This window comes from Drosophila mojavensis, unplaced genomic scaffold (assembly GCF_018153725.1).
Source record: "Drosophila mojavensis isolate 15081-1352.22 unplaced genomic scaffold, ASM1815372v1 contig_80, whole genome shotgun sequence".
Taxonomy (NCBI): Eukaryota; Metazoa; Arthropoda; class Insecta; order Diptera; family Drosophilidae; genus Drosophila; species Drosophila mojavensis.
Window position 1 is genome coordinate 12885667 of NW_025318906.1, and position 26374 is coordinate 12912040.

The 26374-nt window shown below is 41.5% G+C and overlaps 7 protein-coding genes across 9 annotated transcripts; 4 read left to right on the top strand and 3 right to left on the bottom strand.

The window, feature by feature from the left end:
- Positions 1–629: 629 nt before the first annotated feature.
- On the bottom strand, positions 630–4375 carry LOC6579690 (heat shock 70 kDa protein cognate 5). The gene is made up of 6 exons (XM_002005536.4): positions 4119–4375; positions 3957–4003; positions 2811–3389; positions 1638–2742; positions 1434–1574; positions 630–1362 (listed from the first exon to the last, which is right to left on the bottom strand). The coding sequence occupies exons 1-6, from the start codon at positions 4209–4211 to the stop codon at positions 1261–1263; spliced, it is 2067 nt and encodes a 688-aa protein (XP_002005572.1). The 5' UTR covers positions 4212–4375; the 3' UTR covers positions 630–1260.
- Positions 4376–4640: 265 nt separating this feature from the next.
- Positions 4641–6947, top strand: LOC6579691 (dnaJ homolog subfamily C member 11). Its single transcript, XM_002005537.4, has 6 exons — positions 4641–4916; positions 4976–5552; positions 5618–5915; positions 5982–6098; positions 6160–6583; positions 6660–6947. Exons 1-6 carry the CDS (start codon positions 4845–4847, stop codon positions 6786–6788), a joined length of 1617 nt encoding a protein of 538 aa, XP_002005573.1. The 5' UTR covers positions 4641–4844; the 3' UTR covers positions 6789–6947.
- A 159-nt stretch (positions 6948–7106) lies between these two features.
- Positions 7107–9593, top strand: LOC6579692 (beta-1,4-N-acetylgalactosaminyltransferase bre-4). The gene is made up of 6 exons (XM_002005538.4): positions 7107–7357; positions 7440–7747; positions 7816–8239; positions 8307–8429; positions 8489–8584; positions 8649–9593. Exons 1-6 carry the CDS (start codon positions 7230–7232, stop codon positions 8788–8790), a joined length of 1221 nt encoding a protein of 406 aa, XP_002005574.1. The 5' UTR covers positions 7107–7229; the 3' UTR covers positions 8791–9593.
- A 319-nt stretch (positions 9594–9912) lies between these two features.
- Positions 9913–15764, bottom strand: LOC6579693 (ras guanine nucleotide exchange factor R). The gene is made up of 7 exons (XM_002005539.4): positions 15471–15764; positions 12614–12703; positions 12350–12546; positions 11976–12187; positions 10884–11917; positions 10639–10827; positions 9913–10569 (listed from the first exon to the last, which is right to left on the bottom strand). Exons 2-7 carry the CDS (start codon positions 12683–12685, stop codon positions 10435–10437), a joined length of 1839 nt encoding a protein of 612 aa, XP_002005575.2. The 5' UTR covers positions 12686–12703; positions 15471–15764; the 3' UTR covers positions 9913–10434.
- A 2-nt stretch (positions 15765–15766) lies between these two features.
- On the top strand, positions 15767–17978 carry LOC116804121 (zinc finger BED domain-containing protein 4-like). Of its 2 annotated transcripts, XM_032730244.2 has the most exons (3): positions 15767–16004; positions 16094–17330; positions 17395–17978. In XM_032730244.2, exons 1-3 carry the CDS (start codon positions 15997–15999, stop codon positions 17875–17877), a joined length of 1728 nt encoding a protein of 575 aa, XP_032586135.1. In that variant the 5' UTR covers positions 15767–15996; the 3' UTR covers positions 17878–17978. The 2 variants fall into 2 exon arrangements, with proteins under 2 accessions (XP_032586135.1, XP_043866789.1); XM_044010854.1 differs by having other exon boundaries at positions 15767–17330.
- Positions 17979–18907: 929 nt separating this feature from the next.
- On the bottom strand, positions 18908–20773 carry LOC6579694 (inactive selenide, water dikinase-like protein). Its single transcript, XM_002005540.3, has 2 exons — positions 20689–20773; positions 18908–20327 (listed from the first exon to the last, which is right to left on the bottom strand). Exon 2 carries the CDS (start codon positions 20308–20310, stop codon positions 19114–19116), a length of 1197 nt encoding a protein of 398 aa, XP_002005576.1. The 5' UTR covers positions 20311–20327; positions 20689–20773; the 3' UTR covers positions 18908–19113.
- A 104-nt stretch (positions 20774–20877) lies between these two features.
- LOC6579695 (protein artichoke) lies at positions 20878–25521 on the top strand. 2 transcript variants are annotated; one of them, XM_002005541.4, is made up of 10 exons: positions 20878–21120; positions 21178–21457; positions 21532–21692; positions 21750–21919; positions 21981–22583; positions 22636–22890; positions 22950–23561; positions 23896–23990; positions 24056–24943; positions 25014–25521. In XM_002005541.4, the coding sequence occupies exons 2-10, from the start codon at positions 21351–21353 to the stop codon at positions 25417–25419; spliced, it is 3297 nt and encodes a 1098-aa protein (XP_002005577.2). In that variant the 5' UTR covers positions 20878–21120; positions 21178–21350; the 3' UTR covers positions 25420–25521. The 2 variants fall into 2 exon arrangements, with proteins under 2 accessions (XP_002005577.2, XP_032585919.1); XM_032730028.2 differs by having other exon boundaries at positions 20878–21114.
- The last annotated feature ends 853 nt before the right edge of the window (positions 25522–26374 follow it).

Here is a 26374-nt window from a genome sequence, read left to right on the forward strand (position 1 = left end):
AACTGAAATATTAAAACAAAATAAAAACAAAAATTCAATGAAAAAACTGACTTAAGAGAGTGTGTCATTATGAAGCACTCACGTTCCAGGTGTTACAAATATAACACCTTTCTCCAAGCAATATTTGACGATTATCAAGCGCGTGAAGCATGTGATCTCCTAAAATAAAATAAAAAGTATATCAAACAGAATGCGAAATAAAACTTCAAAGAAGCAAATGTCTCATTCTCAGTTCCAGGTGCTAACATACCCTACGATTTGCAAAGTTGAAAGATTACCTTACCTATAATCAATGATAACTCTAATTTCGTCATTAAAATAGTCTAGCTTGTTAAATGACCAAAAGCATTATAGGAAGCAATATAAACTATATCAATCATCCGATTACATTTCCTTACGTAAATGCTCGCAACTACATGTATACAAATATGTATATTATATTGCTATAATTTGATAAGTCAATCGATAGATATGAATATATAAAAGCCTTATCGAGTATTCCGCCTGCGTGCTTAAAATAATATAATAATAATAATAATCTAATACACAAAAAACACTCAATTTGCAATTTCAGAAATCTATGCACATAATTAACAATCTCATACATAAATAAAAAGATCTCAAAATGCTTCAGTTTGTAAATAATATATTATTGTTCACGTATATTTAAAGTTTACAAATGTAAAGAGACTATGTAATTGCATTTTACCCAGTCAACTCTTTTTATTTTTGGTTTTCCACTGGAAACCAAAGACAAATTTTGCTTAAATTATAACTTTCGATCTGCCAACGAGTGACATCTTATCTCATGTGGACTCTGCAGGATTTGGGCTTGTGCTGCTGTGCTCGTTATTGTACAACTACAACTAGTTTAAAATAAACGTAAGGTAAAAGTAAGGAAAATCTTACAGTAGGCACACAAGCAACACAACTCTCCGTCACGCCACAGATTTACAATAGATTTCGATCCAGACATTGAGTAGTGCATTATAAACAATAAAAACTTAATGCAACTGATTTTGACTGAGTTGTGATCGTATGTCGTTGGTGTTTGCATCTCGTAGGTTGTTAATGTCCACGCATATTACTACACAATTTGGGTAAATGCTTTTTGCTTATGAATGATCGGGATCATTTTATATGATTTAGAAGAATCAGGAATATGATGGGCTTTGTTTTGTTTAACGTACAACTTAATCCGAATCCAAATGTGATTATTATGAAATAAGAGAACAACAACTACGACTATGGTTGCCTAATTTAGTTCTTCTCCTCCTTCTTGGCGTCGCCGGAAGAATCGGCCGAACTGCTGCTGCTGCCGGAGGCGGCGCCGCCTGAGCTGCTCTCGCGTTCGGCGGACATCTGTTATACAATTCATTAATTTCAATTAATAAAATATACTAAATATGTATTAGTTTTGCTAATTAGACTACCTTCTTGTATGCCATCTCGAAGAGCTTCAATGAGGACTGCTGCAGTTGGTTGGTGGCTTTCCTCACCTCCTCTGGATCAGCGGTCTCCTTGTTGGCCAGCAGAGTGCGCAGATCAGCAATTTCCTTCTTCATTTTTTCGCACTATAAAAAAATCAAACAAAATTATGGTATTTGTACTCAAATGTAAAACTTCGATTTACGTACTTCTTCAGCGGGCAGTTGGCTCTTGAATTCTTCCATTTTGGTCTCTGTGTCGTGCACAATACTCTCGCCCTGGTTAACAATTTCAATTAGTTCACGCTTCTTCTTGTCAGCAGATGCGTATTCCTCAGCCTTCTTAATCATGTTCTCGATCTCATCCTTGCTCAGACCACCGCTCGACTGGATCACAATCTGTTGCTCCTTGCCGGTACCCTTGTCCTTGGCCGACACATGGACAATTCCGTTGGCGTCAATATCGAAGACCACCTCAATTTGGGGCACGCCGCGGGGCGCTGGTGGAATGCCGACCAGTGTGAAGGATCCCAGCAATTTGTTGTCGTTGGCCATCTCACGCTCGCCCTGGTGCACCTTAATCTCCACCTGAGTCTGGCCATCGCTGGCCGTTGAGAACACCTGCGACTTCTTGGTGGGAATGGTCGTATTGCGAGAGATCAGACGTGTGAAGACACCTCCCAATGTCTCAATACCCAGCGACAGGGGAGTGACATCGAGCAAGAGCACATCAGTGACATCGCCAGCCAAGACACCGCCCTGGACAGCGGCACCGACGGCAACAGCCTCATCGGGATTAACCGAACGCGAGGGCTGGCGTCCGAATAGTTCCTGCACTGTGGACTGCACCTTGGGCATACGCGTCATGCCACCGACCAGCAAAACTTCGCCGATTTCAGACTTGGATACCTCAGCATCGGATAGCGCCTTCTGGCAAGGCTGAATGGTGCGCTTGATCAGATCTCCGACCAGACTCTCCAGCTTGGAGCGAGTCATTTTTAGGTTCATGTGCTGGGGTCCCGCAGCATCCATGGTCAGATATGGCAAATTGATGTCGGTCTGTTGGGAGGACGACAGCTCGCACTTGGCCTTCTCTGCAGCCTCCTTCAGGCGCTGCATGGCAATATTGTCCTTGCGGATATCAATGCCGCTATCCTTCTTGAATTCGGCCACTAGGAAGTTGACAATGGCATTATCGAAATCCTCTCCGCCCAGCAGAGTGTCACCATTAGTGGACTTTACTTCGAAGACGCCCTTCTGGATTTCCAAAATGGAAATATCAAAAGTACCGCCGCCCAAATCATATACAGCAATACTAGAAGATATTAATATTATATATATTAGTATTAATGTAGCCAAAGATCAGTGATTTCCTTCACTCACATTTTATCCTCGGTTTTATCCATACCATAAGCCAGCGCCGCTGCTGTTGGCTCGTTAATCACACGCAGGACATTCAAGCCAGCAATTTGACCAGCATCCTTTGTAGCCTGACGCTGTGAGTCGTTGAAGTAAGCGGGCACCGTGACCACAGCGTTCTTGACTGGTGTGTTGAGGTACGCCTCGGCGGTCTCCTTCATCTTCATCAGAATAAAGGCACCAATTTGGGAGGGCGAGTAAACTTTGCCATCTGTCGCCGATACCCAGGCATCGCCATTGGAAGCCTTAACCACTTTGTAGGACAAATTGGTAATATCCTTCTTAACCTCAGGATCATCAAAGCGGCGTCCAATCAGACGTTTTGTGGCATAGAAAGTGTTGGCTGAATTCGTGACTGCCTGACGCTTGGCCGGCATACCAACCAAACGTTCGCCATCCTTGGTAAACGCAACGTGTGAGGGCGTTGTGCGTGCGCCCTCCGCATTCTCAATCACCTTCGCTTGCTTGCCCTCCATCACGGCCACGCAGGAGTTGGTGGTACCCAAATCGATACCAATAACAGCTCCCTTAACTTCGCCAGATCTGAGAGTAACAGAAAAAAACACGTGTTAGTGGATGTTTGTAATTCTGATAAGATTGGGTACGCTAAGCGAAATACAAAGAAACATGAGATAAGACTATAATGGAGATGCTCAGTTCCATTCATCAACAATAAGTTAAGCTGATGTAATTACTCATTTAAAAAATGTTGGAAACATTGTTCTATATTTCACAAAAAAAAATTAAAGCAGTATGTTATGTAACTAAAAATTGTATTTGAAATTGGTTTATCAACCCGCGGAACTGAACTACTAATTGCAATTGAGCCACTCTGTTCAGCACTGACAATAACTGCATGTTTGTGTATATATATGTATGCATGTCATGTAACAGACATCGCTTATATACATATATGCCGCATATATTAACAAGATATTTTAAACAGACAAATCTACATTGCCCAATAGCAAAATATAATATATTTAAATATATTACTACTTTCGAAAATGTGTATTACATAAGTAGCGGCATATTGTTTTATTTGAGTGTCTTGCCCTGCAATGCGGCAAATCATGTGTAATAAGTGCTATAGTATCAAAGTTCACTTACTTGTAACGCATCTGACCCGACAATCCATTGAAAACGCCAGGAATATTCTGTAATTAATCAAAAGTATGTATTTAAAGTGATTGAAATGTAAAAACATTACGCGGTACATCAATTGCTAGAACATGCCGCACCGACTATTATGTAAAGCTGATTTGTACTTACGCGGAATATGCTAGAAGCTGCCGACATATGCGCTGGGGCTGCAAGGCTGACCTGGCGCGATAGGCGTGGTATGAGCTTGGGTACGCGCAACATTTTCGTATTTTACTTTTTTTTTATTTTACACTTGCACTAATTATCAAATAAAACAGCTGCAAAATGCACCGCTATTGAGTCGAAAATTTCGTCAGAGCGAACCACGAGCACGTTTCCCTTACGAGGGCTGGATAAAGACGACAGTCAAAGATGTGAGCAGCCAACAAAATAATCGGTTTGTGGTGGAACTGAAACAAAATACGCAGAGTTGCATTAAGTGTTCGGCTACGGTGCTGCCAACGCTTTTGAGTGGCAAGTGTACGTGTGATTTCTTCCAATTATTTACAAAGCTTTTCAGAATTGATTTGAAATTTGTGTATTTAATAATTCGGCTATACAAACTGTATTAGCTGATATGTGAATAGACTTGTTTATGACATTAGTTGCTCGGCATCTCTAATAGATCTGTCCGAGGCACCCTGTGTATGTGACGATTTCCCAGCGTTTCGTGTTCCATCACACGTGTTGTTATTATTGCGTAAAGTAGTATAAAAAAATCGTTTCAAAATTTTCACCAAAATTGAATAATAAATCGTCGGTTCGACCGATGCTGCTTATGCCGTTATTGTACAGCCGGTACTTTAGACACTCTGAGCGTAATCTGTCGATTGTCTAACTTTCAAATTCGGCGTTATGGCATCGGACAACGAATCCGACGCCGAACTCGATGAAAACTACTACACATTTCTCAATTTGCCGCGAGATGTAAGTGCATTGCAATTAAATATATCTATTGGTACTTCTAATGCATCACCTTTCACCAGGCCACGCCGGAGCAAATTAATACCGCGTACCGGAAGCAAAGTCGCATTTACCATCCGGACAAGCATATGGACCCGGAGAGCAAAAAGGAGGCAGAAATCATGTTTAACCGGACGAAACGCGCCTATGAGGTTCTTTCCGATCCGCACCAGCGTGCGATTTACGATTCAGTAGGCGAAAAGGGTCTAAAAACAGAGGGCTGGGAAATCGTACACCGGACAAAGACACCGGCAGAGATACGGGAGGAGTACGAGCGTTTAGCTCAGGCCGCTGCCGAGCGCCGGCTGCAACAGCGCACCAATCCACGTGGCAACATCACTATCAATGTGAATGCTACCGAAATATTTACACCCTACGATGATACAGAGATGCCACGTGTGGAGATCGGCTCAATGAGCATTGCCCAATCGATTGAGGCGCCCATAACACGCAAGGACATGATCATCATGAGTGGCAATCTGTACTCGTCCAATGGCACCGGCACAGGGGGCTTTATGGTTGCCGGCCGGCGACTGCTCAACAAAGGTTGGTTGGAGGTTTGCCTTGGTGCCGGCAATGGCTTCCTGTTAGGTCTCAAGGGTAAGCGACTGGGATTATTGTGCAACATTAAATAGTGAAGATCTGTATATGTGTAATGGCAACAGGTGGGCGCACGCTGACATCGAAGCTAACCCTGAATGGCGGCACCAATATGAATTTCCAGGAAAATGGTGTAATACCCGTTGTGTTTTCCACATTGGCCGTTCAGCTGGACAAGCACACCGTAGGCAGCCTGACGCTTAATGCCGGACCGCAGTCATCCATGACCACGCAGGTGGATCACTCCAACGATCAGCATGCCATAAGCACGTCCTTTGTGATAGGCACCCCACACATGTACTTTGGCGTCTCCTACACCCGAAAAATGCTTGAGAACGAGATGAAGCTGAAATTGGCCACCAAGTGAGCATGAACAGGATTAGGCTAATTAATAATTTGCATTAATTCATCAATGGCTGACATTTTCAGAGTGGGCACATTTGGATTCCTGGGCGAATACGGCGTGGAGAAAAAAATTTCGAAATACAGTTCGCTGATAGCAACCGTTTCCATAGGCGTGCCTTCCGGAGTCATACTCAAATTGAAGTGAGTGACCCACCCGTCTGTGCAAAGAGTATTGAACAAATCAAATCATTAATGATTCCAGAATAATACGTTCTAACCAGTCGTATGTGTTTCCAATCCATCTGAGCGACGAAATTGTGCCCGCTGCTGTTTTCTATGCAACAGTGACGCCGATAGTTGCGTGGTTTTTCGTCAAAAAGACCATTATGGATCCCATGGAGGCGGATCGTAAGAGCATCGAAGTGGAGCGGACGAAGCGGCAAAATGAGCAGCGTTTGGCTGCCAAGAAAACAGAGGCAATGGCAGCAATACACTTGATGCAGAGCACCTACAATCGCATCCTTAAAGAGGAGCAGGACCGTCGAGGGCTGATCATCAAGAGAGCGATCTATGGATGCATCAACGAGGGCACCTCACAGTTCAAGCCGGAGGCATCGCACGATGTCACCGTGCCCATTCAGTGTCTAGTCAGGGATAGTACATTGCAGTTGTATGAATCGTCTAAGGTATATTTAACCGAATTTAAATTAATTTGCAACTAATTTTTATGATATTTACCTACTACGTATATTTCCATTGCAGTGCGATTTACCTGGCTTTTTTGATCCCAGCTTGGGAGACGAAAAAATATTGCGCATTGAGTATACATTTGAGGATGTATTAAAAACCGTCAATCTAAAGGATAATGAACCATTACGACTGCCAGGATAGAACGCATTGCAATTTGTAAAAATCTTCAGTTTTTGTTTAAAATTGTTTTTATAATTAATAGTAGCCGTAAAAAAGAAACACAAATATATGATAGTCAATGAACTGGCTAGTTTTTCTAAATTGGCATCAGTTTCAGCTAAATGCTTGTAATTTCCTAAACATACTTGTGTTTTACTTTATACATACTATCATCGTATATGCAAAATTAGTAATACATAAAAGTAGTTTGATTTACAATTTAATTTAAATGTGCCGCCAATGGGCATATGCGCACGAGTCACCCTGTTGCTTTTCGCAATTCACAATCAGCTGTTGTCAGATTGGTCCATATGGAATCGAACAACAATATTTGTAATTTTAAGTTGAAAAAGATGCAGTAGCATAATAATGGCATTCAAAATAGCAATCAACTTGATTAAGGAATGATGCAATCAATGGACCATGACCATATTTACAAAAGCGAATCTCATACGCTTCGTGGTCGGCTCAATATGTCTACTGCTGGTGCTGAACTTCTTGTGGACCTCAGAGTCGGACGTAGTCAGCGGCTCGTCGCTGAGCAAGCTGAGGTAAGTGCGAGAAATGCATTCACTTAACACTTTTTGTACATATGTACGCATATATACATATAAAACTATGCTCTCATTATAGCATAAGGCGTGTGCACAAGTATGCACACATCCACAGCCGAAGCAACAACGTAAGTGGCTTTGCCAGCGATAAGGGGGTCAACACGAATATTTCGGGGCAAAAGTTGCCTGCCGCTCCATTGGCGCTATCTAAAGAGCGCGACCAGCACATCGGTCGCAACTCAACCTCAACGACTGTGATTGCGATTGCAAACTTTACTTCCATTCCACAAGACTTATCGCACGCGCATCCGCAAGATTATGCAAACAGCACGCTCAAGCCGCATTTGCACCTTACACAAAACTGCACTGATCCCGATCCCAGAGATGGTAAGTGAAGTTAAATGTATATATATATATATGCAAGTGTAACAGCAGTAAATGAATCTCTTGTTTAGGTGGACCCATCACGCCCAACACAACCCTTGAATCTCTTGATGTTATTGAGGCAGAGCTGGGACCTTTGCTGCGTCCTGGCGGCGCTTATCAGCCAACTGATTGCATTGCTCAACATCATGTCGCCATTGTCGTGCCCTTCCGCGACCGATACGCACACCTCTCGGTCTTCCTACGCAACATACATCCGTTCCTAATGAAACAGCGCATTGCTTATCGAATATTTATAATAGAGCAAACCAATGGGAAGCCTTTTAATCGTGCTGCCATGATGAATATTGGTTACTTGGAGGCCTTAAAGCTTTATAAGTGGGACTGTTTTATATTCCACGACGTCGATCTTTTACCTTTGGATGAACGCAATCTGTACAATTGTCCACGTCAGCCGCGGCACATGTCCGTTGCAATTGACACGCTGAACTTCAAGTAGGTTGCTGCCATTGATTTATTTATTAATTAATTGATTTATTACTGATTTATTGCACTTGAGCAGGTTGCCTTATCGTTCAATATTTGGCGGAGTTTCTGCCATGACACGCCAGCATTTCCTGGCTGTAAATGGCTTTTCTAACTCCTTCTTCGGCTGGGGTGGCGAGGACGACGATATGTCTAACAGGTAGTGCGATTCATATTGATCATCAATAGAATATGTTATTAACTTCATTTTCGTTTCAGATTGAAACATGCCAACTTATTCATATCACGATATCCAATAAATATAGCTCGCTATAAGATGTTGAAACATCAGAAGGAAAAAGCCAATCCAAAACGGTTTGCACTCTGCCTGCAATTAATTAAACCCTTTACCTTATTAACTTTACTATATTCTTTGCAGTTACGAAAATCTACAGAATGGCATCAGTAAGATTGAAATGGATGGCATCAACTCGATCAAATATGAGATTTACAGCATCAAGGATTTCCCTACTTTCACTTGGTACTTAGCTGAGCTAAAGAACTCCGAGCGAAAGAGTTAGCCAAATACAGTAAAAGTCTGTTTATGAAAGGAAAACAACTAGAGCAAAGACAAGAAATTTGCAGAATGGGAATCTCAATTTCGTACAATATTTACTTATGTATGTACAAATGACAGAATTACTTTTTCGAAGTAGCCCTAAATTATCTCGAATAATAGACACACAAATATTGTGTACGTAGCATGTCCAGTCAATATAGAAATACCATATGTACTTCAGTAGTGCAGCTAGCCCCATTTAATATATTCTATATATTCTAATGGATATGTAGATTTTGTTGATTTTTGTTTCTTCCTCATAATTTTTTACTAAAAATCTCTCTTTAAAGCAAAAAAAAAAAAAAAAAAAAAAACCAAAAAAGACAAAAAATTCTACACCAATTCCTACAAGGTGAAATGTAGATATTACTTTTGTGATATACAAATTGTTATTTGATCAAAAAATGATAATTAAATAAAAAATGGGAATTCTCGTATCTTCGGTAAACCGAATCGGACTTATACCCTTGCAGACGGCCCTTAGAGTTTGTCCGATATCTCTATATTTAGGTATTCAATATCAACTTTTCTGACTGACTAATAATCCAAGAACAGCTATTTAGTAATCCGATCCAACTAGCAGAGGGCAGCAGCAGCAGACAGCAGCGCGTGTTGCTGTTCAGTTTGAAATGACTCTTAAATTATATCAAACTCTGCAAGGGTGTTTATTATTATCTACCATACTTTAATATACAATACCAAATGTAAAACTTATTAAAAAATACATTTTACTATACCAGAATAAAACTTTTACTATATTATCAATCCAGAGTTTTTGTTTTATCTTTAGACGAATTATCTATTCATTCATCTGTCATTTATAAAATACTATATAAACCCATGAGTCCAATTAAAAATTTCAACTAATCGTTTCGTTGGTTAGATTTCGTTTTTATTTAGGTTACTTTGTTGTTTCATTTTGTGTGCGTACGTGTATTAGAAAATATTTATGGCTTCGTAACGACTATGTTACCATTTAAGTCTGGGTTATGTTTATTACTTTGTGGCACGGCTAACTGGCCGCTAATGATTAGTAGATAATATTCGATGGCGGGGGCGGGGCGAGGGCGGGAAAACACGTATATAAGTATGGCGAGTGGGGAATTCAATTCCGTGGCTCATTTATTAGTTTGGTATGCAAAATACAGTTAAAACAATTGGCTTTCAAATAAAAACTTAAAATTATGCAGACCTTTTGAGGCCTGACCGGGGTTTTCACTGGTCACGTTGTAAAATATAAATGCTTTTTGGGTTTCTCTTTTGGATAGTGAGCAAATAATTTTCCATAATTTTCGGAGCAAACTAGGTTAGGGGTAACTACTAGCAAATGGTAGTCAATTGGCCTGGACACGTATAATATATATATATATATAAATATATACAAATAGTCAATATAATAGATATCAATTTGGTCAACAAAATTACAACAATTAGAGCATCCAGATGAGAGGCAAAACCCAATAAGTGGTTAGGTAAACGAACATATATATATATAAACAATGACAAGCTGTACGCGGGGGGAGGGCAGGAATTAGCGTTAGACTTATTAACGGCAATATTAGAGAATCCTATATACAAGTGTAAGCGCTGCGATCCGCTGCGGTGTTCACATTATGGAGCAGGGCATGGCACAGCAGAGGGGCAGACAGAGGGGCACAACTGCGCCGCCGGACTTGGTTTTCGTCTTTGACTTCGAGCCCGATTCGTACTCATACATGCCAGATCCCTTGGCCCAGCGACCCTATTAAAGAGAATGGAATTTAAGTAACCCGGAATTTAATGGAATTCGTTAACAAATACAAAGACTTACACCACCCGCAGAGCCTGCGTGCATCTCCTCGCGCCTGGTTATGATTGTGTCGTGACCAGGCGGATAGTAGACCTCCTTGCCAGCCTTGTTGACGGAGGGCACGTGCTGCTGCTGTGGCGATGCGACGGCTGTCTCAATCTCGCGCTTGCGCACGGGCGTCTCAATATCCACACGGTCCACGTGATCCGTCTACGGAAAACAAAGGTATGAGCAGTTGGCTAAAATCTTTGCTAGTGTTTACTCACAGTGCCAAAGGATTGCATTAGATCGTCCACACGCTGTGGCGGATTGCCATTTCCCACGGGATACTCGACGCCGTCCACGGGGAAGGGCGAGGGCGAGCCATAGTCCGGTCCTCGGCGGTTGTTTATGTTCGTTGTGGAAGAGTATTTATATGAATAGGTGGTATTATTCGGTGGATAGCCATTGCCGGTCTGTGGCTGCGGATAGTTGGAGCTGGGCAGCTGCTTGAGTGGTGCCGGATGTGCTGGCTCCGCTGGGTATGGTACGCCACCGTTGGGCGGGCCGTGTATGGTATTGACGGTATTTGAGGTCTCGGTCTCCTTGAAATAGTAGCGATTGGTGCCACCCGGCGGCAGCTGACCAGGCTGACCGGGACTGTGGGGCGAGCCGTAGTTGGGGCTATGGGGCGGGCTGTGCGGATAGCGCAGGTCGTTCACCGTATTCACATTATCCGTCTTGTGTATATTGTAGATGACGGTGCGGCTGGAGTTGGGCGGCACACCACTCGGGCTGACCGCTGGTCCCAGCGGCAGCTGGCGAGGCTGCGGGCTCAAGCCGCGCGTGGTCGTCTCCTTGTGCTCGCGAATCTCATACGACTGATTGCTCACCAGCGGCCGATCGTTGGGCCTGTTGAGCGTGGAGTAGCTCTCCGTGTTATAGACGACCGTCTGGGGCACGTGAGACGGCGATAGCTGCGTATAGTTCTGGCTGCTGTTGAGTGTTTCGTGGTGTTTGTAGCTGCTGCTCAGCGTATTGTTGTTGGTGGTGCGATTGATGGTGCTGGTGGCGCTGCCGGGACCAGTCGACGGTATCTCATAGGTGTAGGTGCGCACCGTGGTGGTCACCTTAGTGCCAGGTACCGGCAAGATGCCATCGCCCAATGCAATGTCCTGCAGCTCTTTGTCTATGTCAACATTGCTGGTCAGCGTCTGAGTGGTGCTCACGGTGCTCGGCACCAGCTCCACATTGTTGTTGATCGTGCGATTGCTCTCATAGATTTTCGTCTTGCTCGCATACTGACCACCGGGTGAGTGGGCTGAAAGAGGATAAGAAGTTACTCAACTGATATAAAAAGGTTTTCAAATGGGTCTTACCTAGCGTGTAGGGCTTCTCGTTGGTCTGGAACTCGTCACGCTTTAAGTTATCCTGAAAGCTAGAGTACTTGGCCGTGGACTGCAGTGTGCTGTAGTCGGTTGGATTAAAGGTTTCGACATCATCATTGATGGGCTGCTGGCCAGCCGAATGTTTCGTTGTCTTGATGACACGCGTTGTCTTCGTGATAGTGCCTGCTGGATCAGTGCGTTCACTGCAAGAGAAAAAATTAATAATGAAATATGAAAGGATTTCTCTAAATAAATTACAAAAATTATAAATATATTTATTTATGCATAATATCTAATCAGTATAATATTAAATATATAATATTTTTTAAAAATAGTGTAGATTATTATAGTTTCAACCAACTTACAGTGTTCTATAAGTAGTTCCAACGGGTAGAATCTCGCGTTCTCTTGTCGTGTGCTGGCGTTCCTGTTTCAGGTCCTCAAGCAGGGCATCCAACTGATCGATGTTTTGATCGGCGCCCTTGCTCTGATATGACACATTATTATCGCCGGAGCTTGAATATTGGTACGATGACTTCTTGTACGCATAATTCTTGTCGTTCTGTAGATATAAATAAATTTTTAAGATTTAAATGAGATCTACAAAAATAATAAGAATTTCGACTTACACGTCCGTTCCATTTGGAGGGCGAATCTTTTATTGAGGATGAGTAATTTTCCGAGCTGCTCGAGTACTGCATTTCCAATTATTGTTTTTTCTGCAGGAATGACATCAAGCATCAATAAAAACATAGACGAAATATTTAAATTTATATTATATTTATATGTGTATGAGTAAGTGATATTTTAGTCATAAATTCTAGGCTGTGTGCGCGTGTGGGTGTAACTGTAAACGTAAACGGCTTCGGACTGACAGGTTGATTCGCAGTTCATGAGAATTTCAAGCATTCTTGTATACATTACACCCACTGGATATTTCAATCTGTACAAACATGGTGCCAGCTCACATTCTGAGGTGATATTTCTGGCGCATTAATGGAGCTCAAGTCAATTTAAAGATGGGCATCACTTGACCAGATGATCTGTCAATAGCACCAGCCAAAAGAAAAAAACGATCTAAATTAACCAAATAAACATCTGAAAAGGCGCAAAAGATGCCTAGACTAGCAGATACCCAGCATAATAAAAAGTTCTGAAATTAATTAAAATATTTTCAACAATTTCTGAGAAATAACGAAAAATAAAAAACTTTTTCAAGTTAATTGATGACATAAATATGCCTTAAAAAAGCCTATATGCATATATTTATGTGCCCCAAAATTTGGCATTGATTTTCGGAACTGACGACACAGAAAACATACAAAACAAAATGATATGAACAAGCTGCTGGCAAAGTCAATGTCAAACTGGTTTTCACTTTTTAGCGTGTCCTTAGTTCCTTTTTCGTCGAATGAAACAATTCAAAAAAAAAAAATAAAATAAAATAAAATAAAACCTGTATACATATGTACAGATATTCGTCAGACTACAGAGTTGATGAGCTTTTTTTTTTATGTGATTTAGCGATAACCTTGAGTAAGAGATTTCAATGAATGACTTTGTATAAGGCGCATGTGAGAGAATAGCAGATGCAAACACAAGGATGACCAAAGATGATGTCATCCGAGTCATAAACAAATAATATTCGACTGACTGCAAATACACATGCACGTAGAAACATAGGCTCACACACACACACATACATCTTAGCTCACGTAAGTTAAATAAATCACTGCGTCTAGGCCCCTAATCAAATCACATCAGATTCAATCAAATGAACATCGAGATTCTTACAGAATGATCTTTCGTTTGCCGCCATATGGTCAAGAGTTTTTTAGCTAATAAAGAAGCTCACGTAAGCTAACACAGCAACAATAAAAAGTTCATAATATAAATAAAAGGCTAAATCTAATTGACGCCTGGATCATACAGAGCACGTTTTTTTTCTACAGTGGCGCTTCGAGGCAAATTGATTTATATAAAAAAAAAAACAGGTCGAGTAAGAGAGATAGATGGAGAGAGAGAGAGAGAGCGAAGCGTGTAATGCGTATGTTTGTTTTTGCATACGCTTTTTGTACAATTCAAAATGATCTCATATAATCGGAACGAGAGACAAAAAGTGGGAACATGTTGCTGCTGCTGCTGCTGTTGCCGTTGTCTGCCATTGGAGTGGGCGTGACGTAAAGGCGGGACTGGCAGGGGTAAACAGCAACTCGCAAAAATGCCAACGATCTACATGTGAACACAAATACATACAGATACATAAATATGTATGTAGAGGCACGAGTGTGTGTGTGTATGCATATAAGCAAACATAAAATAAACAAAATAGCAAACGAACAAGCTTGAAATGGCCGAAAAGAGCAAAGCGAAGGTGTTGTTGTTTTTGTTCAAATTTCCGAAAATCAAATTGAAAACGTAGGCGAAAAGGCGTAGAACATGCATTTGTATGTATGCGTGTGTGTTTGCCTGTATTCATATGTATAAGTTTGTGTGAGTGTTGTATTCTAGCGCCTGAGTTAGATTGCCAATTTGTGTGGCTGGTGACGATGCTGCCGCCGTTGATGTTATTATTGCCCACCTACGCAACAGCATCAGCGCACAGTTCAATCTAGTTAACACATAAACACACACACACACAAATACATATACATATGTATGTATATGTATGTACATGCATATACCTTCTACATTTGCTTTGGGTAACGTTTGAACTTGGCTAATTTAAATTGAAAATTTTATGTATGAATACGCAAATCTTCAAAAAGACAAAAAATAAAAAAGTATTGATGTGCTCTTTATTTCGTTGCTTCCATTTGACTTTTGCTGTTCTTTTTTTGTATTTAGCCGAATTTACGCTTTGAACGGCGGCGCACAATGAAGCAAAAGAATAGGCAACGGTTGTCGTCGCCTTCATTGTCAGCGAGACTTTCGCCTTTTGCTCTTGTTGTTGCTATTGCTGGTGTACGTACACACATATTGATGTATGAAAACAAATAATTCTATAAATAGTTCACTGCCACCGTTTCTTTTTGGCTTTCGATTCCGAAAACTGTTGTTGTTGCTCTTGATTCAAACAGAAGGCAAAAACAACAACAAAATATCGAGTACGCCCCAGAAATGAATCATCCTCAAATAAATACAGTTAGCCATAGGATGCGGATGCAATTGAATGCGTATTTTTATTGAACACCATTTGAATTTCTCTTTGCGAGTCTGTATATACACACGCACACAAATGGATAATAGATACTCGCATGAGCAAATGAGAGTATCAACGGATAGCGAGAAAAAAAAAAAAAAACAAACTGAAACTCGTTTCTATGTGAGTTTGTCGCCGTCATCAGTTTGTATTTTGAGCTTGTCTGCCAGTTCAAGAGATAGCTAGATTCCATAGATACACACACATACATATGTATATATACGTATGTACATACATACGGTAAATAGATTTATGCATTACAATATCATTCACTAAGCACTCACTATGCACTTTTCCAAAACCCAAAATTATTGGTGCAGACTATTTGACCCGTTGTATTTGTTGTAATTGTATTTCTGCTGCTTTTGTTATTTTTGTTGTTGCAGCGACGACGGCGGGTTCAGTGTTCAGCCAAAAGAAAATTGCTACAATGCGCGGGCGCGTTAGTCTTAGAAATTCGTTTGTATGTATGTTTGTGTATGTTCGTGTCTGTGTCGTGTGTCTACTACAAAACGTAACGGTAACGGGGAACAGCTTTGCTTTCAATACGCGTACGCGCCTCGCTGGTTTGTGCAGTACTAGTGATGTGAAAAAACATCGATGCATCGACAATCGATGTTTTTTTGGCGATGTTTACCGATGTTTTCCGATGTTTTTATTGATACCGATGTTAAGCGATGCACCGATGTTTTTAAGCGATGCATCGATGTTTTCCAAAACGTCGCTGGTTTGATTTTATACATATTTTGCGTATATTGTCGTGTGTTGCCTGAAAGTGCAGTTATACAAACTTAAGCAGCAAATATTGCAATGCCGAAGTAAGTAAATATAGTAACATTACTTATATGTATTTATTTATGTATGTACATATGTACATATATTTATACGACAAAATCAATTGTTTTAGAATAACAACAAAGACGAGTTTTTGCTGGAAGCATTTCGCCAAAATTGATGGCAATAGTGCGAAATGTAATATTTGCGGCAAAACAATCAAAACTGCAGGGAACACTACGAATATGAAAGATCATCTACGCAATGTGCATAAAATAAGGGAAGAAGACCAGACACCTGTGTCTAACAGTGGGACGCCACGACAAGCTTCAATAGCTGCAAGCTTCCAAAATATCACGGATTTTGGAGGAGAAGGACAAAAAACAAAAAAAATAAATGATGCAATTGTTTACATGATCGCAAAGGACATTCAGCCGTTTTCAATTGTTGAAAATGCTGGATTCATTTATTTGATGAATACTGTCGCACCTCGTTATGAAATTCCTTCGCGTTATAAAGTAACCAAATGGCTCGATGAGAAGTACAGTCAAATGAAAGATCTGTGGAGAACAAGGCTGACTGGAAAGAGCATATCCTTAACAATGGACATATGGAGTGACCAAATGTCAATGCGCAGCTATTTAGGGATCACTGCTCATTTTCTCTTGGAGCAGGAAATGTCTTCATTGACAATTGGAGCTATGCAGTTAAGCGAGCGTCACACAGGACCATATCTGAGCGAAATGCTGGAAATCTGTTGCTCAGATTGGAACATTGACAAAAAGCAAGTAACAGCTATTGTCACAGACAATGGTACAAATATTAAAAAAGCTGCTGAGATAACGTTTGGGCCCAAAATTCACCTGCCCTGCTTTGCGCACACGATTAATCTTATTGCTCGCTCGGCCATCCAAAGGGAATCCGTAAATGGATGTATTGCCAAAACTAAATCAATCGTTGCTTTTTTTAACCATAGTGGTGTGGCCAGCGACCATTTAAGGAAAGCAACAGATAAAGTACTTATTCAGGATGTTCCAACGAGATGGAACAGTACATATTATATGATAGAGCGCTTTTTGGAGGTCAAAACGCAAGTGAACGACATTTTACTGAGTATTCCAAATGACCAAATGTTGCTTACCGGAAAGGAATTTGAGCTGTTAAACAATGTGCTTACAATGCTACGCCCCCTTGAGGAAGCAACGAAAATTGTCAGCGGAGACAAATATTGTACGGCCAGTACGGTCATACCCATTGTCAGCATCATCAAAGACAAATTAGAAAAATTAAGTGACAACACACAAGAAGCGAAGGATATGAAGGAGTTCCTGCTTCTCGAAATAGAAAGGCGAATGGGATCGATTGAGCAGGTATATTTCAAATACTCTTAATTGGTAGTTTCGTTAAATATATATTTGTAATGTACTGTTTTAGGTATCGATTCTAGCAATGGCCACGTTGCTTGATACTAGATTTAAAAAATTACATTTTAAAGATCCAGTTGCATGTGCCAATGCACTGATGAAAATTAAATCTATGTTTAAAGAAAATGAAAGCAAAGAGGTCATACCACCGACAACAGGGAACTCGGATTCTTTTTGGAACCACCATCACCAGCTCGCGCAGTGTCACAACCCGAATGTGGATATGGACGTAGAAATAAGCTCTTATCTACGAATACCGCTTACTTCCTTCGAAAGTAATCCAATAACTGTTTGGGAAAGCATGAAATGTACATATCCGAATTTGTACAAAATTGCTATGCAATTTTTGCCGGTGATGGGATCATCCGTTCCCTCTGAACGGGTTTTCTCAGCGGCTTCAAATATTTTGTGCCGTAAAAGAAACAGAATGACACCTGAGCGACTAAGTCGTATTTTGTTACTGCAAAGCATTGACAAAAAATATTTTTTTTAATTGTTTCTTTTTAATATGTAGTTTATAAGTAACATTGAAAGATAAAAAAACTGCTATGAAAGCATACGTTTTTTTTTTTTTTTTTGTTTGTTTAATAATTTTTAATTAACTGCTATGAAAGCATACGTATTATTTTTTTTTTTTTTTTGTTTGTTGTTTAATAATTTTTAAGATAAGATAAGTCTCATGAATATGAAAAGATTGCTATAAGTTTTTCATTTTTAAGTTAAAAATAATTTAAGTGAAATAATAACGCTATGAAAGCACCTATGAAGAAGCTTTAAAACCCGAAAAAAACGTTTCTTAATAGAATGGGAAAATACATCGATGCATCGAAGTTTTGACCCGATGTATAAACCAAACATCGATGCTTGACAACGAAAACATCTATGGGCATCGACATCGATGTTTTTACTCAAATTTACATCACTATGCAGTACTGAGGCTTCACAATTTTGCACTTGCCGTGAACAGAGCACGATCGAAACAGATCAGACCCCCAATTGACTTGATCTATAGGTTGTGCTCGCCAAGCACTGCTTTCTCTCAGACTCACGCTCGCGCTCTCTTGTTCGAAAAGCTTTTTCTTCTCATACTCAAACAAGCTATTTGAATACGAATAGACATTTTTTAATTATTATTATCTGTCTTTATGTGAGTTCATATTAATGAAGCATTTTAATTGCAAAATATTTCAAGCATCACATATTTTCGTGTTTTAATTATTATTATGTCCCAAAATATATACTAAAATTAACTCGAGTATGAAGCTTGTTTATTTGGAATAGGCACGCCAAATAAATTTACGCTTGGAAACTGCGACGTCATCGCTGCTCATGTAATGAACCATGAACTCAACCTGTTATGGAATGCTCAGCAAGTGCTCGCTGAGCGCGTGAGCATCCCCATTGACGCTGTCGCCCGTAGGCTTATTGGTCGCACGACGCAAAGCTTTCTGGCAGAGCTTTTTGGCTTTGGCGGCTAATTTTGTTAATGGAATGCAGGTGCTTAATATTTAATCAACACAAAGTCAGGTGTTTGTTTTATTTATTCGTTTCATTCTTAGCAGTGTCAATTGATTTTACAAAAAATCAAAATTATAGTTAATGTAATTAGTCAAGCTTCTTCTTCTTCATTATCATTTACAAAAACGGTAACTTAGTTCACTCATAATAGCGTTACAACTCATGTGTTTGCATGTAAAAAAATTACTGTAATTAGGATAAAGGAAAACATCTAGTCCTTGGCGGGCACCTCGATGACGCGCGGCTTGTCAATGATGCGTGCGGTCTTGTTGCCCTTCTCCACGATGCCAATGATCCAGGCCTGATAGCCCTCCTGTTTCTCAATGTCTTTGCAATAGGCAGCCGCCTGTTCCCTGGGCAAGCAGATGAGCAAGCCGCCCGAAGTTTCCGCCGAGTGTCCCTGCAGTAGCTGGAACATATTGCCACAGGCCTTGGCCACAGCTGCCATTTTCGCAATTACTGGAAGATTATGGATAACAAAGGAAACATCCTTCTTCTGGTGAGCGGCCAGAGTTTGTGCATGGCCCAGCAGACCAAAACCGGTTATATCGGTGGCTCCATGGGCGTTGTACTTGTGCATGAGACGAGCAGCGACTCGGTTCAGGCGCGACATAGAGTTCATGGCACGATGATAAGCCTTGCGCACATCCTCCTCAGACACAACCAACTTGATGCGGTTCCAGCGTTCGGGCTGATCGATCCACTGATGCGCATTCACAGCCACCTGAGTGCCCAATGGTTTTGTTAGCACCAAAACATCTCCCACAACAGCATTGTCCGGCACAATGTACTCGTTTGGCTGGCATATGGTTGAGGCGACGCCACCAATGGTACACCATGGATTCACAACGCTCTGGCCGCCGGTCACAGTGGTGCCCGCCTCCAGGGCTGAGTCCTTGAAGCCCCGCATAATCAGTGGGATGACCACATCGCGTTCCTTCTCCGTCATCTTGGTGCTTACGGCCAATAGCATAAGCATATTGTCACAATCAGTTACGCCCATGGCATACAAGTCGCTGAGTACATTCGCGCAAGCTATTTTCCCCATCATGTAAGGATCGTCCACAATCGGATAGAAGAAATCCGTGGTCTGCACCAGGCAAAGACCGCCGTGACGCAGTGGTATGACGGCACAATCAAGACCAATGCCAATACGGGGTATGGCCACGTTGAGGAATTGCGGTTCCTGATCCTGAGCGGAGTAGTCTTGCTGCAGTGCTGAGACGAGCTTTGAGAGGACCTCTTGTGGCACCTTACAGCCACGACCTTTCAGGTCCGCGAAACGTGTCAGGCGGAAAGATGCATCCAAGTCGTGAGCAGTTGGGTCGAAAGGCCGGCGCAACTCAGCGTCGCCACCGCCGTGTAGCTCGAGATGAGCAGCATTTAGAACGTCCGCAGCGTAGCTCATTTTGTGATCAAAATAATCTAATTAAATAAATGTAATGATTGCATTAGTATATGTCTTCCAACTAGAATTACGCACTTTTTGCCGCCAATAAAACGGGTGGCAACAAATAACTCGCGTTCTCCCTGGGCACGAATACACACGCAAATAGACGTGTACATATATAGATTTTCAGTACGCATCTATGTGTGTGTGAGTAGCGCGCTCTGTGATTGGCTGTTTGCTCGATGGCGGCTGTATCGGGCGAAGTCAGTATTTCTCCCTGTCGTCAAAGAACAAAACGTGAACAATGTCCACTTTCTTCAATTCACAAAAGCCTAATTCTGGCCCGCTTTTCGAACGGGTAAATTACCGAATACACCAAGAGCAATTTGTACTTACGATTTCGCGTCAAAATATACAATAAATTACTCAAAACCCGGACAATAATTTTTTATTTAGCGCGTTGATTTTGCTTTTGCACTGCTGTCGCTGTCTGAATACAGTTGCATGTTTGGTATATCGATAGCTTCGGCCACACAGTGGCAGGCACAGCGCTGCCAACTTGTTTCAAATATGGTGGCGCGTCGAAACGGCAAATAGAATTGATTGACAATAAAATGAATAAGTTAAAATGAAACAAAGAGTTACATTACTACTCTTACTACTCTAATTATAAGTCATGTCTCATGTGCAGCGCTGGCATTGCTTTAGTGGCAATTGGCCTCCACGCAAATTAACAACAACGGTAGCTGTTAACCAATAGCAAATCAGTAACAAAACTGAGAGAAAGACAAGCGGAACCTGTTGCGCGAGCGCAGCTGAAAAGTAAAAGTGGAAGTATATTTATACGAAATAGGAAAGGGTTTTAACTAATATAATTTGCTTTAGGTTTACTCATATGACAAATAGTTGGAAATGACTATTTTTTTGCTGACGAAGAAACAATAGACTTAAGCAACAAACTCTTTTCTCTTGCCATGGCCAAAATGAACCAATGACGACAGCGACAAAGACACGCATACACCTACATAAAACGTAAATAAACAAGTTATACTTTGAACATGATTCAGTTACGCTTGCGCCCCATCGTCTTGTTACTGCTGCAGTTATTTGCCTTAGTCAGCAGCGAATATATTTATGGCGAACCCAAGTTCAAATGCCCCAGAAAGTAAGTTCTCGTAATATTATACGTTTAACAAAAGTTTAACTAACTTTTTAAAATTAAATTTATTTAATTTATAGACCACAAGTTTTGTACCCCTGTCTATGTGTAAATGGCAGCGATGTTGGCATTTTTGTTCGCTGCGAAAATACAAACTTGGCCACGCTCTCGGTGGCCCTTCAGAACTTGGCTTCTCTGGAGTTGCCAGTGGAGGAGTTGACCATATACAAAGGGCATTTCGGTCTGTTACGGTCATATGTATTATATTGGAAAATATTGATTTATCTGCTACTTTCAGTACGCCTCTTCGGACCGCTTTTTGCGCATATTAAGGCGCGTGTTTTGACCATTGAGGAGACGCCACTTGCCACCATTGAGGATTATGTATTTTATGGCATGAACAATACGTTAGAGCAGGTCAAGTTGCTGCGAACGAATCTAAGTCATGTTGGTCAGCTGGGATTTGGCGTAAGTGAATTCAAAGAATTTAAATTTTCCCAGCAAATAATATTATAAATTTATGCTGCAGATCTTGGGCAAAACTCGTGAGTTGGTAATCGATGGGCATGCGTTTGAGAAACTGCCAAAGGATCTGTTTTTGGGTCAAGAAATTACCAACAAGCTCGAAATTATACGATTTACGAATGGCCTGTTGAGTGATCTGCCCGTGGAGACATTTCAACCGCTGCGAAAACTAAAAACTCTGGATCTGCATGGAAATCAGCTGGAGAATCTGAAGCGCAATCAATTTAAGAATCTGCGTGAACTGGAATTGCTGGACATAAGTCATAATAAGATCAAGAAACTGGAGGCGCAACACATCTCGGATCTAACAAAGCTGGGCTGGTGCAATGTCTCACACAATGCCTTAACCGAACTGAGCCGTGGCACCTTTGCCCGCAACTCGGTGCTCAAAGTTCTCAATTTGTCACACAACAAGATTGGCAAGCTGGACGCGAACAGCTTTCGAGGAATGCGTTTTCTGCGTCGTCTCTTCTTGAGCGACAATGCCATCACAGATGTGGGACGTGGCACGTTCGGCTCTGTGGCACGCATTGGCACAATCGATCTGGCGCGCAACAAGCTGAAGAAGATTGAGTATCAAATGTTTACGCAAATGAATTATGTGGAGGTAGGTGAAATGGAATAAATATTCGATATTTTATTGATTATAGTTTTTCTAGCTGGTGGACTTGGCAGAGAACAATATAACAAAAATCGAGAAGAACTCATTCAAGGACATCTACCAGGCTGTCATCAATATCTCGCACAATGCCCTGGAGCTGATTGAAACGGCTGCCTTTGAGAATTGCATTAATATAACCAAATTGGATCTCTCACACAATCGACTTGCTAACTTCTCCCGTCGTAGTTTCGATGAAACGACCTTCGCTACGGAGTTTCAGCTGAGCTTCAATGTCTTTACCAACTTAGCACAGGTAGGTTGGCTTTTAATGATAAACTGCATCGCTATGTTTAACTACATTTCCATTTTTAGATACCCATTCAAAATATGTCTGGCCTGCGCATCTTGAATGTCTCGCACAATAACATTACGGAAATACCCAAGAACTGTTTTCCCAAACTCTATGAGCTGCACACAATCGATGTTTCGCACAACAACATATCTCAAATATTCAATGGCGTCTTTCAAACGTTATTCTCTTTGCGCTCCATCGACTTGAGTTACAATAGCATGCGGGAGATTAAATCCTCGACTTTTGGCACATTACCCACATTGCTGGAGATGAACTTGAGCCACAACAAACTGGTTAATGTTATGCGCGGTTCGCTGGCCAAGCTGACGAGCTTGCGGCAGCTCTTTTTGAATAATAATCGATTGGAGAAACTCTTCCAATTGCCCATCTCGTTGAATGAGTTGTATTTGAGTCACAACAACATCAGCTCCATACCAGCGGGTACTTGGCCCGTTATGAATTCCTTGATCTATTTGGATCTCAGTCACAATCAGCTTGCCGATAATTTGGATGGACAGAGCTTTACGGGGCTGCTGGTTGTCCAACGCCTCCTGCTGCAGTCGAACGGCATCAGCAAGCCGCCATTGGAGGCGGTGGCTGTGATGTCAACGCTGCAATATCTCTACCTAGAGGTGAGTGTTGATGAGACTATAATTACAATAGCTCCATAACTCAGTATACCTTAACAATGATTCTCTGAATGCCTTTATAATTGTTATAGTTAGATTCTAATTTATTCTTCAATATTCTCTGTGTCATTGGGGAGACTTTTTTTTATTGGTCTCGAACTGGTTTCTAGCATGATTCATGTGATGATAATTACTTATGCAAGATTTCTATTAATTTAGCAACTTCAAGTTTTTAATTTGTTGTTTCCCAACATTTAATTGGCAAATTCTAAACTTAATTTGCCATTTATGTCCTCAGTTGAATAGTGTCTAATAATTCTGAATAATTTATTTGCAGAATAACAACATTAGTGTGTTGGAGCGAAGCGCCTTTGGCAAGCTGCCAGTTCTGTTTGAGCTCAATCTTTATGGGAATCAGGTCTCGGATATTAGGTAAGTGCTGTGACCTGACACTGCAGTCAAACAGATGCATTTTAATGAATAATTCGGTTTCACAGCAAACGGGCGTTCGAGGGGCTGCTGCAGCTGCTCACACTCAATCTGTCAAGCAATGGGCTGAGACAGCTGCCAAATGATATATTCATTGGATTGCCATCGTTGCGCACGCTCGACCTGTCGCACAATGCCCTCTCGAAGCTGGACAATAAGACGCACGGTGTGCTGGACGATTTGCTCAGCCTGGAGACACTTAACTTGAGCCACAATCGCATCAGTTTCGTGACCAAGAAGACCTTCCCATCCCATCAGTATATACCCTACAATCTGAAGTACTTGGATCTGAGCTACAATCAAATGCCCGTGCTCACCTATGATATAACCTTCGGTACAAAGAAGTTACTCAAGTTGAATGTGTCCCACAATCAAATTAACGAACTGCGTCGCGGCGTCTTATCGAACTTCACCTCACTGCAATCATTGGATTTGTCCCACAATGAGTTGACGAATCTGATGTCCGAGGAGCATATCTTCGATCTGCCCAAGAATCTGAGCAGCTTGGACATTTCGCACAATCAAATCTATCATTTGCCCTTTGGCAATTTGATCAAGACGAAGTCGCTGAAATACATTGACCTGCGGAACAATAGCCTGGAGGATATACCAGCCTCACTGGTGGCCACCATGCACAATGGTAGCCAAGTTCTGTTGGCCGAGAATCCGCTGTATTGCGGCTGTAACGTTCGACCGTTGAAGCATTTTATGCTGCAGCAGACAGCGCCTAGCGAAGACCTGAGCAGCGTCAGTTGCCAGACGCCCAGCATTGTCAAGGATCAGCACCTGCTGAACATTGAAGATGAATACCTAAATTGCAGGGAGGATGAGCTGGAGCTCTATGCGGGCAACGAGTACAAACAGCTGACGGATGTCCGCTTTCGCGAGGTGCAAACGTAGGTTATAAATATTTATACAAATATTCTAAATCAGTTGTAGCTAAATTTTCTTTTATTTTATGTTTAGCAATAAGGCGGGCAATCTGACCATGCGCTGGTTTGTCTCGGCCATTGCAGACGTGGCGGACTTTAATGTTTACATACGCAGCAGCAGCAACGAGATTTTGCACCAGGCGGACTATGCCTACAATCAGCGCACAGCCGAAATACCCGTCGCCGAGTTGTTGTCGCATGGCGACGCGAAACTGGGTGGCGCCGAGATTTGCATTGTGGCCCGCGACAGCGATGGTAACACGCGCCGCTGGTTTGCCGGCCAATGTCAGCCGCTGCCCTCGCTCAAGCTGCCGAGGACTTTCTTCTTTGGCAACTTTAATGTGCGAGGTTCGGGCAGCGCCACAAAGTCACCGAATACCTGCCTATTATACATAGCTTTAACATTGTTTGTTATCCATATACAATATATACAGCAATAATAAATGCACTCGCGTATGAATACTGCCAGCATGCACTGTAAGGACGCGCTCTGCTCTGACCTTACAGCTACAGCTGAACATGTGCGCGCCGCGCGCTATGCACATGTATTTGTTTACTTGGCCGTTGCCGTTGTTGCCGAAGCGCGCGAGAGAGAGAGAGAGGGTGTGAGTGTTTGGGTGTAGAACAAACGGGGTTCCCGTTGAGCACAATTGAGAATATGTTAAAGCCCAACCAGCTGATACTTTCGAACTTTCATTCACAGCGAAAACACAAAAGCAAAGCGCAATCAGCAAGCAGCGGGCAGCCAAGCGCCGCCAGTTCGTGCGGGTTCGGGCCTAGCGCTCGGCTCTCCATTCGGCATTTTGTTATTTGTGTTGTTTTTGCACGAGCAAACGTCACAGAATGACGACGACGCCGCTAACAGCCAGTGTGAGCGCAAGGACTTTGAGCAAAAGCAAAGCTTGCCAAACAAATGCGCACTCGCATGCTCACGTTCTCAGCTTTAACTTAGATGACGCTTATAAGTGCGTGTACACTGGTGGCCAGCAATTGAGTGCTCTGTTGCTCTTACTGTTCTATTCAGAAAATGCTTGGGCTCGTGCGTATACGTAATATGATTCTAAGCAGCTGTGTATAAAAATGTATTTATATTTGATATAATACATGTAGTTATAATACGCACGTAAATTTAACATATTTAATGAAAAATAGCTTATTTAACTGTTGATTAATATTAATAATATTTTAAAGATAATACTGTTGTAGAAAAAATTTCATATGGCGTATACGCATTATGAAGAATAGTAGTAAGTGTATTTGTTATATCCGAAACCATATAAAATATAATAAATATTATTATAATAATAATAACGAATAAAAATTCATATAATATTTGCTTTTTAATATTTAATCCATCCTGTAAAAGAAATCAAGAAAAGAGGTATTTAATGTAAC

Coding starts and splice junctions, on each gene's coding strand:
- LOC6579694 (XM_002005540.3), bottom strand. CDS start 20,310: ATGAGCTACGCTGCGGACGTTCTAAATGCTGCTCATCTCGAGCTACAC.
- LOC6579690 (XM_002005536.4), bottom strand. CDS start 4,211: ATGTTGCGCGTACCCAAGCTCATACCACGCCTATCGCGCCAGGTCAGC. Junction 3,390..3,956: donor TCGGGTCAGATGCGTTACAA/GTAAGTGAACTT, acceptor TGTTACTCTCAG/ATCTGGCGAAGTTAAGGGAG. Junction 1,363..1,433: donor TCGAGATGGCATACAAGAAG/GTAGTCTAATTA, acceptor ATTGTATAACAG/ATGTCCGCCGAACGCGAGAG.
- LOC6579695 (XM_002005541.4), top strand. CDS start 21,351: ATGATTCAGTTACGCTTGCGCCCCATCGTCTTGTTACTGCTGCAGTTA. Junction 21,693..21,749: donor CATATACAAAGGGCATTTCG/GTCTGTTACGGT, acceptor TGCTACTTTCAG/TACGCCTCTTCGGACCGCTT. Junction 22,891..22,949: donor TCTTTACCAACTTAGCACAG/GTAGGTTGGCTT, acceptor TTCCATTTTTAG/ATACCCATTCAAAATATGTC.
- LOC6579692 (XM_002005538.4), top strand. CDS start 7,230: ATGACCATATTTACAAAAGCGAATCTCATACGCTTCGTGGTCGGCTCA. Junction 7,748..7,815: donor TGATCCCGATCCCAGAGATG/GTAAGTGAAGTT, acceptor TCTCTTGTTTAG/GTGGACCCATCACGCCCAAC. Junction 8,430..8,488: donor GACGACGATATGTCTAACAG/GTAGTGCGATTC, acceptor TTTTCGTTTCAG/ATTGAAACATGCCAACTTAT.
- LOC6579693 (XM_002005539.4), bottom strand. CDS start 12,685: ATGCAGTACTCGAGCAGCTCGGAAAATTACTCATCCTCAATAAAAGAT. Junction 12,188..12,349: donor GGAACTACTTATAGAACACT/GTAAGTTGGTTG, acceptor TTTCTCTTGCAG/TGAACGCACTGATCCAGCAG. Junction 10,828..10,883: donor TAATGCAATCCTTTGGCACT/GTGAGTAAACAC, acceptor TGTTTTCCGTAG/ACGGATCACGTGGACCGTGT.
- LOC116804121 (XM_044010854.1), top strand. CDS start 16,032: ATGTATTTATTTATGTATGTACATATGTACATATATTTATACGACAAA. Junction 17,331..17,394: donor GAATGGGATCGATTGAGCAG/GTATATTTCAAA, acceptor GTACTGTTTTAG/GTATCGATTCTAGCAATGGC.
- LOC6579691 (XM_002005537.4), top strand. CDS start 4,845: ATGGCATCGGACAACGAATCCGACGCCGAACTCGATGAAAACTACTAC. Junction 5,553..5,617: donor CTTCCTGTTAGGTCTCAAGG/GTAAGCGACTGG, acceptor TAATGGCAACAG/GTGGGCGCACGCTGACATCG. Junction 6,584..6,659: donor AGTTGTATGAATCGTCTAAG/GTATATTTAACC, acceptor TTTCCATTGCAG/TGCGATTTACCTGGCTTTTT.